Source organism: Narcine bancroftii, chromosome 3, assembly GCF_036971445.1.
Source record: "Narcine bancroftii isolate sNarBan1 chromosome 3, sNarBan1.hap1, whole genome shotgun sequence".
NCBI lineage: Eukaryota > Metazoa > Chordata > Chondrichthyes > Torpediniformes > Narcinidae > Narcine > Narcine bancroftii.
Window position 1 is genome coordinate 323,751,160 of NC_091471.1, and position 12,947 is coordinate 323,764,106.

Here is a 12,947-nt window from a genome sequence, read left to right on the forward strand (position 1 = left end):
TCCCTCCATCAATCCATCCATCGTCCATCTGTCTGTAAATCCATTCATCCATCTCCCATGCATCCATCCATCCATCCATCCATCATTAGTCCATCCGTTCATACACCTGTCCATCTGTTCATCCATCTATCCATCCATCCATCCATCCAACAATCCTCCATTCATCCATCCATGCATCCATCCAGCCATCAGTCAATCCATCCATCCAGCGATCCATCCATCCATCCATCTGTCAATCCATCCATCCATCTGTCCGTCCATCAATCCATGCATTCATAGCTCCATCTGTCCATCCATCCATCCATCCATCAGTCCATCCATTCATCCAACTGTAAACCTGTCCATCCATCCATCCATCCATCCATTGGCCCCAGGCCAACCATTCATCCATTTGTCCATCTATTCATCCATCCAGCCACCCATCCTTCCATCCATCTGTCTAACTATCCATCCATCCTCCATTCATCCATCTATCCTGCTTCCATCCATCCATCTGTCCATCCATCCATCCATCCATCCATAAACCAACCATCCATCCATCCATCCATCCATTTCTCCAACTATCTGTCCATCCATCCATCCATCAATACATCCATCTTTTTATCCATCCAAGCAAACATCCACCCATCCATCCATCTATACGTCCAGCAATTCATCCATCCAACCATCTATCTGACCATCTGTCCAACCATCCATCCATTCATCTATCCATCCTCTCATCCATCCATCTGTCCATCCATCCATCGTACTTCTGTCTGTCCATCCATCCATCCATCCATTTATCCATCTGTGCATCCATCTCTCCATACATCTGTTCATCCATCCATCCATCTATCCAACCATCCATCCATCCATCCATGTCCATTTGTCCATCCACCCATCCATCCTTCCATCCATCCATCAATACTTCCATCATTCCAACCATCCATCCATCCATCCATCCATCCATCTGTGCATTCATCCATCAATCCATCCATATGTCCATCCATCTGTCCAACCTTTCATCATCCATCCATCCATCTATCCATCCATTCATGTCCATCTGTCCATCCACCCATCCATTCATCCATCCTTCCATCAGTCCAACCATCCGTCCATTCATCTGTCCATCTGTGCATCAATCCATCCATCCATCTGTCCATCCATCCTCCTTTCATCCATCCAACCATCCATGCATCAATACATCCATCATCCAATTGTCTGTCCATCCATCCATACATCCGTGCAATAGCCTAACCATTCATCCATCTGTCCATTTGTTCATTCATCCATCCATCCAACCATCCATCTGTACGACCAGAAATCCATCCATCCATCCATCTGACCATCTGTCCATCCATCCATCCATTTATCCATCTGTGCATCCATCTCTCCATACATCTGTTCATCCATCCATCCATCTATCCATCAATCCATCCATCCATTCATAAGTTCATCCATATGTCCATCCATCCATCCAACCAATGTCCATCCACTCATCCATCCATCAATCCATTCTCCATCCATCCATGCATCCATGCATCCATCCACCCATCAGTCAATCCATGCATCCAGCGATCCAGCCATCCATCCATCCATCCATCTGTCCTTCCATCCATCCAGCCATCTGTCCGTCCATTCATTCATCCATCAATTCATCCATCTGTCAATGTCCATTAATCCATCCATCCATCCATTCATCCATACATCTGTCCATCCATCAATCCAACCATCCATCCATCTATCCATCCATCCATCCATCTGTCCATCCATCCTTCCTCCTTCCATCCATTCAAACATCCATGCATCAATCAATCCATCATCCATCCGTCTGTCCATCCATCATCCATCCATCTGTCCATTTTTCCATCCATGCATCCATCTGTTCATCAGCTCATCCATCCATCCATTCAGCCAACCATCCATCAATCCATCCATCCAATCATCTGTTCATCCATCCGTCCATCCATCCATCCGTCCATCTGTGCATCCAACCATCTGTCCATCCATCCATGCATCTGTCCATCCAATCTCCTTCCATCCATCCAACCACCCATCCATCCATCCATCCATCCATCCATCCATCCTCCTTCCATCCATCTATCAGTCCATCCATCCATCTATCCACTCATCGTCCATCAGTCTATCCATCCATCCATCATCCATCCGCCCAATCATCCATCCATACATCCATTCATTCCTGCATACATATGTCCACCATCCATGCAACCATCTGTCCATCCATCCATCTATCAATACATCCATCCATTTATCCATCCATGCATCCATCTCTGCATACATCTGTTCATCCATCCATCCATCTATCCAACCATTCATAAATCCATCCATCCATTCATCTGTTCATCCATTCGTCCATCCATCCATCCATCAGTCCATTCATCCATGGTCCATCCTTCCATCCATCCACTCATCAATCCATCCATCCATCAATCCATTCCTCATCCATCCATCCATCCATGCATCGATCCACCCATCAATCAATCCATCCATAGAGCGATCCAACCATCAATCCATCCATCCATCTGTCCTTCCACCATCCATGACCATCCATCCATCCATCCATCCATCCATCCGTCCATCCATCCATCCATCAATCCATTCATCAATCCATCCATCTGTCAATTTTTCCATCAATCCATCCATCCATCAATCCATTCCTCATCCATTCATCCATCCATGCATCGATCCACCCATCAATCAATTCATCATAGAGTGATCCAACCATCAATCCATCCATCCATCTGTCCTTCCACCATCCATCAATCCATCCATTCATCCATCAATCCATTCATCAATCCATCCATCTGTCAATCTTTGCATCAAACCATCCATCCATCCAAAGATCTATCCATCCATCCATCCATCCATCTGTCCATCCATCCATCCTCCTTCCATCCATTCAAACATCCATGCATCAATCCATTCATCATCCAATCGTCTGTCTATCCATCATCCATCCATCTGCCCATTTGCCCATCCATTCATCCATCTGTTCATCCATCCATCCATTCAGCCATCCATCCATCATTCATTCATCCATCCAACCATCCATCCATCCATCCACCGTCCATTGCCATCAATCCATCCATTCATCCACCTGTCCATCTGCCTAATTGTTCTTTCATCTCTCCATCTACCTCTCCATACATCTCTCCACACCTCTGTCCATCTATCCATTCAACCATCTATCCATCCATCCATCCATATTTGCATCCATCCGTTACTACATCCAACTATGCATCTATTCATCCATCTGTCCATCTGTTCATCAATCCATCCATCCATACACCCATCCATCCATACCACCATCCGTCCATACAACCATCCGTCCATCCATCCATTCATTCATCCACTCTCCTTCCATCCATTGATCTGTCCATTCATCCATCCATCCATCCATCCTCCATCCATCCATCCATCCATCCTCCATCCATCCATCTCTCCATACATCTGTCCATCCATCCATCCATCCATTTATTTCTGCATACATCTGTCCATAATCCATCCAACAATCTGTCCATCCATTTATCCATCAATACATCCATACATTTATCCATCCGTGCTTCCATCCATCCATTCGTACATCAATCCATCCATACATCCATCCATCTGACCATCTGTCCATCCATCCATCCGTCCATATTTCCATCTATCAATGAATCCAACCAACTGTCCATCCATCTGTCCATCCATACATCCATCTGTCCATTCATCCATCCATCAATTCATCCATCCATTCATCCATCTGTCCATCCATCAATCCATTCATTGGGCCATGAAACCAACAACTTATACATTTGTCCATCTATTCATCCATCCATCCACCAATCCGTCCATCCATCGATCAATCGTCCATATGTCTGTCCATCCATCCTCCATCCAACCATTTCTCCATACATCCATTCTTCCATTCATCCATCCATCTCCCTTCCATCCATCCATCTGTCCATCCATCCATCAATTGTCCATTTGACTGACCATCCATCCATCCTCCATCCATCCATTCCTCTATTCATCCATCCATCCTCCTTCCATCCATTCCTCCATTCATCCATCCATCCTCCTTCCATCCATTGATCTATCCATCCATCCACCATCCAACTGTACATTCATCCATCCATACATCCATTCATTACTGCATACATCGGTCCACCATGCATGCAACCATCTGTCCATCTATCCATCCATCAATACATCCATCCATTTATCCATCCATGCATCCATCTCTCCATACATCTATTCATCCATCCATCCATCTATCCAACCATCCATCAATACATCCATCCATTCATCCGTCCATCCATCCATCCATCAGTCCATTCATCCATGGTCAATCCTTCCATCCATCCATCCACTCATCAATCCATTCCTCATCCATCCATCCATCAATGCATCCATCCACACATCAATCAATCCATCCATAGAGTGATCCAACCATCAATCCATCCGTCCATCTGTCCTTCCACCATCCATCCATCCATCCATCCATCCATCCATCCATCCATCCACCCATCAGTCCATCCATTCATCCAACTGTCAACCTGCCAATCCATCCATATATCTGTCCATCCATCCATCCATCCATCCATCCATCCATCCATCCATCCATCCACCCATCAGTCCATCCATTCATCCAACTGTCAACCTGCCAATCCATCCATATATCTGTCCATCCATCCATCCATCTGTCCATCCATCCATCCATCTGTCCATCCATCCATCCATCCATTAATCCATCTGTCTATCCATCAATCCATCCATTGGCCCATGAAGCCAACAATTTATACATTTGTCTATCTATTCATTCATCCATCCACACTTCCATCCTTCCATCCATTTGTTCTTGCATTTGTATGACCATCCATCCATCAATCCATCCATCATTCCAGCTTCCATCCATCCATGTGTCCATCCATCCATCAATCGTCCATATGTCTGTCCATCCATCCATACATCAATCCATCCATCCTCCATCCATCCTCCTTCCATCCATTCAAACATCCATTCATTCATCCATCCGTTCATCCATCCATCCATCAGTCCATTCATCCATGATTCATCCTTCCATCCATCCACTCATCAATCCATCCATCCATCAATTCATTCCCCATCCATCCATCCATGCACCCATCCACCCATCAATCAATCCATCCATAGAGCAATCCATCCATCAATCCATCCGTCCATCTGTCCTTCCACCATACATTTGTCCATCCATCCATCCATCCATCCATCCATCAGTCCATTCATTCATCCAACTGTCAACCTGTTCATCCATCCACCCATCTGTCCATCGATCGATCCATCCATTCATCCATCTATCCATCCATCAATCCATCCATTGGCCCATGAAGCCAACAATTTATACATTTGTCCATCTATCATCCATCCATCCACCCTTCCATCCATCTGTTCTTCCATTTGTCTGACCATCCATCGATCCATCCACCTTCCATCCATCCATCCATCCATCCATCTATTCATCCATCAGTCCATCCATTCTTCCAACTGTCAACCTGCCAATCCATCCATATATCTGTCCATCCATCTGTCCAATCTATCCATCATCCATTCGTCCATCCAGCCATCCATCCATCCATCCATCCATTGCCATCAATCCATCCATTCATCCACCTGTCCATCTGCCTAATTGTTCTTTCATCTCTCCATCTACCTCTCCATACATCTCTCCACACCTCTGTCCATCCATCCATTCAACCATCTATCCATCCATCATTCCATATTTGCATCCATCTGTTACTACATCCAACTATGCATCCATTCATCCATCTGTCCATCTGTTCATCAATCCATCAATCCATACACCCATCCATCCATACAAACATCTGTCCATACAACCATCCGTCCATCCATCCATTCATTCATCCACTCTCCTTCCATCCATTGATCTGTCCATTCATCCATCCATCCATCCATCCATCCTCCATCCATCCATCCATCCATCCTCCATCCATTAATTTCTTCATCCATCTGTCCATCCATCCATCCATCAATCGCCCATATGTCTGTCCATCCATCCATCCATCCATCAATCGTCCATATGTCTGTCCATCCATCCATACATCAACCCATCCATCCTCCATCCAACCATCTCTCCATACATCCATTCCTCCATCCATCCATCCATCCATCCGTTCATCAATCCATCCATCAGTCCATTCATCCATGGTCCAGCCTTCCATCCATCCACTCATCAATCCATTCCTCATCCATCCATCCATCCACCCATCAATCAATCCATCCATAGAGCGATCCATCCATCAATCCATCCATCCATCTGTCCTTCCACCCTCCATCTGTCCATCCATCCATCCATCCATCAATCCATCCATCCATCCGTCCATCCATTCATCCAACTGTCAACCTGTCCATCCATCCATCCATCTGTTCACCCATCTATCTATCCATTCATCCATCTGTCCATCCATCAATCCATCCATTGGCCCATGAAGCAAACAATTTATACATTTGTCAATCTATTCATCCATCCATCCACCTTCCATCCATCCATCCATCCATCCATCAGTCCATCCATTCATCCAACTGGCAACCTGTCCATCCATCCATTCATCTGTTCACCCATCCATCTATCCATTCATCCATCTGTCCATCCATCAATCCATCCATTGGCCCATGAAGCCAACAATTTATACATTTGTCCATCTATTCATCCATCCATCCACCTTCCATCCATCCATCCATCCATCCATCCATCAATCATCCAAATGTCAGTCAATCCATCCATCCATCAATCCATATGTCTGTCCATCTATCCATCCATCTATCCATCCATTCATCCATCCATCCACCTTCCATCCATCCATCTGTCCATCCATCCATCAATCATCCATATGTCTGTCCATCCATCCATCCATACATACATCCATCGATCCATCCTCCATCCAACCATCTGTCCAAACATCCATTCCTCCATTCATCCATCCATCCATCCGTTCATCCAACCATCCATCAGTCCATTCATCCATGGTCCATCCTTCCATCCATCCACTCATCAATCCATCCATCCATCAACCCATTCCTCATCCATCCATCTATGCATCCATCCACCCATCAATCAATCCATCCATAGAGCGATCCATCCATCAATCCATCCATCCATCTGACCTTCCACCATCCATCTGTCCATCCATCCATCCAACCATCCATCCATCCATCCATCAGTCCATCCAACTGTCAACCTGTCCATCCATCCATCCATCTGTTCACCCATCAATCTATCCATTCATCCATCTGTCCATCCATCAATCCATCCATTGGCCCATGAAGCAAACAATTTATACATTTGTTAATCTATTCATCCATCCATCCACCTTCCATCCATCCATCCATCCATCCATCAGTCCATCCATTCATCCAACTGTCAACCTGTCCATCCATCCATTCATCTGTTCACCCATCCATCTATCCATTCATCCATCTGTCCATCCATCAATCCATCCATTGGCCCATGAAGCCAACAATTTATACATTTGTCCATCTATTCATCCATCCATCCACCTTCCATCCATCCATCCATCCATCCATCCATCAATCGTCCAAATGTCAGTCCGTCCATCCATCCATCAATCCATATGTCTGTCCATCTATCCATCCATCTATCCATCCATTCATCCATCCATCCACCTTCCATCCATCCATCTGTCCATCCATCCATCAATCATCCATATGTCTGTCCATCCATCCATCCATACATACATCCATCGATCCATCCTCCATCCAACCATCTGTCCAAACATCCATTCCTCCATTCATCCATCCATCCATCCGTTCATCCAACCATCCATCAGTCCATTCATCCATGGTCCATCCTTCCATCCATCCACTCATCAATCCATCCATCCATCAACCCATTCCTCATCCATCCATCTATGCATCCATCCACCCATCAATCAATCCATCCATAGAGCGATCCATCCATCAATCCATCCATCCATCTGACCTTCCACCATCCATCTGTCCATCCATCCATCCAACCATCCATCCATCCATCCATCAGTCCATCCAACTGTCTACCTGTCCATCCATTCATCCATCTGTCCATCCATCCATCTATCCATTCATCCATCTGTCCATCCATCAATCTATCCATTGGCCCATGAAGCCAACAATTTATACATTTGTCCATCTATTCATCCATCCATCCACCCTTCCATCCATCTGTTCTTCCATTTGTCTGACCATCCATCCATCCATCCATCCACCCATCCATCCATCTGCCCATCCATCCATCCAACCTCTCATCCATCCATCCATCCATTCATCCATCCATCTGTCTATCCATCCATCATCCAACTGTCCATCTTCCATTTGTCTGTCCATCCATCCACCATCCATCCATCCTCCATCCATCCATCTCTCCATCCAACCATCCATCCAATTGTCCATCCATCCATCATCCTACTGTCCATCTATCCACCCATCCATCCATCTGTTTATCCATCTGTCCAACATTTCATCCATCCACCACCCATCCATCCATCTATTCATCCATCCATCTGTGCATCCATCCATCTGTTCAACCATCCATCCATCTGTCCATCCATCCATCATCCAACTGTCCACCCATCCATCCATCTGTTTATCCATCTGTCCAACCTTTCATCCATCCACCACCCATCCATCCATCTATTCATCCATCTATCTGTGCATCCATCCATTTGTCCATCCATCCATCCATCTGTCCATCCATGCTCCTTCCATCCATCCAACCATCCATGCATCAATGCATCCATCATCCATTTGTCTGTCCATCCATCCATCCATCCAATAGCCCATCCATTCATCCATCTGTCCATTTGTTCATCCATCCATCCATCCATCCAACCATCCTTCTGTACGTCCAGAAATCCATCTATCGATCCATCTGACCATCTGTCCATTCATCCATCCGTTCATCCTTCCATCCATTCAACCATCTGTCCATCCATCCATCCATCCATCCATCCGTTAATATATCCATCCATGCTTCCATCCACCCATCTGTCCATCCATCAATACATCCATCCATCATCCATCCATCTGTCCATCTGTCCATCCATCAATCCATCCATTGGCCCATGAAGCCAACAATTTATACATTTGTCCATCTATTCATCCATCCATCCACCCTTCCATCCATCTGTTCTTCCATTTGTCTGACCATCCATCCATCCATCCATCCATCCACCTTCCATCCATCCATCTGTCCATCCATCCATCATCCAACTGTCCATCCATCCACCCATCTACCCATCCATCCATCTGGCCATCCAACCTTTCATCCAACCTTTCATCCAACCTTTCATCCATCCATCCATTCATCCATCCATCTGTCTATCCGTCCATCATCCAACTGTCCATCCTTCAATCTTCCATTTGTCTGTCCATCCATCCACCATCCATCCCTCCATCCATCCATCTCTCCATCCAACCATCCATCCAACTGTCCATCCATCCACCCATCCATCCATCTGTTTATTCATCTGTCCAACCTTTCATCCATCCACCACCCATCCATCCATCTATTAATCCATCCATCTGTGCATCCATCCATCTGTCCATCCATCCATCCATCTGTCCATCCATCCATCCATCTGTCCATCCATCCAACCATCCATGCATCAATACATCCATCATCCATTTGTCTGTCCATCCATCCATCCATCTGTCCAATAGCCCATCCATTCATCCATCTGTCCATTTGTACATCCATCCATCCATCCATCCATCCAACCATCCATCTGTACGTCCAGAAATCCATCTATCCATCCATCTGACCATCTGTCCATTCATCCATCCGTTCATCCTTCCATCCATTCAACCATCTGTCCATCCATCCGTCCATCCATCCATATATCCATCCGTTAATATATCCATCCATGCTTCCATCCACCCATCTGTCTATCCATCAATATATCCATCCATCATCCATCCATCCGTCCATCTGTCCAACCATCAGTCCATCCATACATCAATCCATCAATTCATCCATCTGTCAATCTGTCCATACATCCATCCATCATCCATCTGTCCATCCATCCATACATACATCCATCCATCCATCCAGCCATCCATCCATCCATCCATCAATCAATCTGTATGTCCATCAATCTATCCAACCATCCATCTGACCATTTGTCCATTCATCCATCCGTCTATCCATCACAGGCCTCAGACTTCACTCCATTGAGCACATCTACAAGGTCTTAAAAAAGCAGCCTCTATCCTCAAAGACCCCCACCAGCCAGTCCATGCCTTCTTCACTCCGCTACCATTAGGAAAAAGATACTAAAGCCTAAAGACGAGCATCACGGAACCAGGACAGCTTCTTCCCCACCACCATCGGATTCCTGAGTAATCATTGGACCAAAGACACTGCCTGACTTTGTGTGCACTGTTGTTTTTACTTTTTTATAGTAATGTTATAAGATGGTTATAATATGAACGTTTGCTCTGTGATGTTGCCACAAAACACTGAATTTCATGATTTGTTCATGACAATAAATTCTGAATCTGATTCTGACATGTTGATGGTTTGGAGAAATAGACAACCATTCTTTGGGAGGATTGTGACCCTTCCTTAGCTGTTGTTGAATTGGAGCTCGATCTTCACTTGGAATGCTTCCTCCCTCACTGCCTATTGTCTCATTATCTCTGGAATTCTTAAGCATGGTGGAATAGAAACTTGCACCAAGCTATCAGCTCTCCTTCCAGCAGGAAATAATGGACTGAGCCAGTCCAAGGCGGATATCAGAGAATGGAAGCCTCTGCCTACACTGTAGCTCTTCAGCCCATAACCAGGGACCTCCATATGCTGCTGGACGAGCATCGAGAGACTTGAACTAATGACTCAGAATTATGTCCTCATTGCTCATGAGGAATTTAAAGAGTTAACAAAATGACAAAATGATAAGTGATGCCAGCAACTTTAAATTTTAATTTAAAAATTTTTAACTTTAAAAATTTCACAGCACAGTAGAAGCCGATTTCGGCCATTGAAACCCGTGCCGTCCAATTAAGCTTCAGCCCCATATAATTTGGAGGGTGGGAGGAAACCAGAGCACCCGAGGAAAGCCCGTGTAGACATGGGGAAAACATGCAATCTTCTTACAGAGAGCAGTAGATTGGAACCTGGGCCACTGGTGCAGTATTAGTGTCCCAGTAAAATCACCAGTTTACCATGGGATCTGTCCAAGGAATCAAATCTGCTGTCCTTGTCAGTCTGACCTACTCCTGATAGAGAGCAGTTTTCCATCTCTGTATATCACATGTGTGCAGACGGTCATGGGTCGTTTATGCAAACATGACTCTGCTCCTACCATGGCACAGAGGCAAAGTAGGTGGACCTTGACTTTGGTTAAAGGGTCTGTCCATCCTCAAGTGGCTATAAAATAAATAAAAATGGGCATTTTTCTGCATTGGTAATAGTGTCTTCTCTAGTTCCAGTTAGTATGGGTGATGAGTGAATTGGTCCTTGTCCTGATGTTCACCACACTGACTGCAGGTTGAATGCTGCATTTGCTTCATTATAACAGTGTCAGGGCTTCATTGATTGCAAAGCAATTACAGTGCTGTACATGTTAAAGATCTTTCATTACTGGAACTCTCCAGTGTGATATTTTATGAGTTTCCTTTCATACTTAACAAACCTTCATATTTATGTTCGATTTAATCGAATTCAATGACACAACACGCAACCAGATCATCAACCTGTTCCCATTAACTATCAGGATTCAATTCTTATACATAAATACATAAAATGTGTAACATTTGTTTGCCTCCAAGACACCATTAGCCCAGAGATCCATTAAGAAGCATGAGTCCCTTCAGAGACACAGAGTGTCTGGATTCCTCTCTTGTCCACCTGTGCAACCCTGTCCATTCCGCTGCTGGACCTGGAGTCCCAGGTTCAAACATCCGATATGATCAGCAAGCTGACGTTTGATAAGTCAGTCGGTGGAGAAATTCAGTCAAGGTGTCCCATGCACTTCTTTGCTGATATTGTATTTGAGCAGAAGGGAGCCATTCAGCCCCTTGCAACTATTCTACAATTCAGTCACACCAGTTGCTCTGTTGCATTTCCCTCTTTATCACCTTCTGCTTTGACAGCAAAACTCATCAACATCAATTGAATTCAATAATCTTTGGAAGGCTTGAATAATAATTTAAATCTGCTCCTGATCAGAAATGCTTTTCAGTATATTTCTCTGTAAAATGAAATTAACTTTTAGTTACAAGGGCAGTGGTATGAAAACATGACAGAGCTGTTTCTCCCTGGTGAAGGTGCATCATACATATTCACCCGGATTCCACATTGATAGATTCCTTTGATCGACAGCAGTGTTGCATAATTATTGAAGTGTTCCTCTTGCATTGCCGCTATCCCATTTCGTGCATCCCCTCCAAATTGGTTTTATTCCTCACTAAATCCAGACTGACTCCCTCACACACTTTCCCCACCCCCAAAATGCCTGTTACATTGTAACTGAGGACTTTGTGATTTTTCACTTGCCAAGCTGTTCCTTAAATGTTTCCCAAAGGAAATATGGATTGGGCCTCTAGTACGCAATGCACTGTAAATATCACCTGCCTCCCAGATCTTGAGGACTACTGAGTAATTTGTTAACCCTACACATAATCAGGTCAGATTTTTAGGTTTATTTGGTGGCACCCGGTCTCCTTGTGCAGCATTGCACCTGCTGAGCCAAGATCAAATGTGAATATTAATGTGAAGTGGATTTGGAAGGAGACACGTCCCAAAGTTTGTTTTTGTAATGTGTGGATTGCAGCAATTAATTTGTGCACATCATGATCACAAATGACTGTTATTACGGAGTCCAGAGGACCCCAAAAACCAGCAGCATTAGATATGCACCACGCCACAGGGTCACTTAAACAAAAGTAGTTTTAAATTATAATTGAACAAG

The 12,947-nt window shown here is 44.7% G+C and overlaps 2 protein-coding genes across 2 annotated transcripts; both read left to right on the forward strand.

Annotated features, from left to right (window-relative positions):
- The first annotated feature begins 1,516 nt into the window (after positions 1-1,516).
- Positions 1,517-3,113, forward strand: LOC138756866 (uncharacterized). The gene is made up of 3 exons (XM_069923259.1): positions 1,517-2,338; positions 2,372-2,619; positions 2,846-3,113. Exons 1-3 carry the CDS (start codon positions 1,517-1,519, stop codon positions 3,111-3,113), a joined length of 1,338 nt encoding a protein of 445 aa, XP_069779360.1.
- Positions 3,114-5,772: 2,659 nt separating this feature from the next.
- Positions 5,773-10,802, forward strand: LOC138756867 (soluble scavenger receptor cysteine-rich domain-containing protein SSC5D-like). Its single transcript, XM_069923260.1, has 6 exons — positions 5,773-6,063; positions 6,269-6,542; positions 6,676-6,933; positions 6,995-7,888; positions 8,357-8,555; positions 10,622-10,802. The coding sequence occupies exons 1-6, from the start codon at positions 5,773-5,775 to the stop codon at positions 10,800-10,802; spliced, it is 2,097 nt and encodes a 698-aa protein (XP_069779361.1).
- Positions 10,803-12,947: the final 2,145 nt, after the last annotated feature.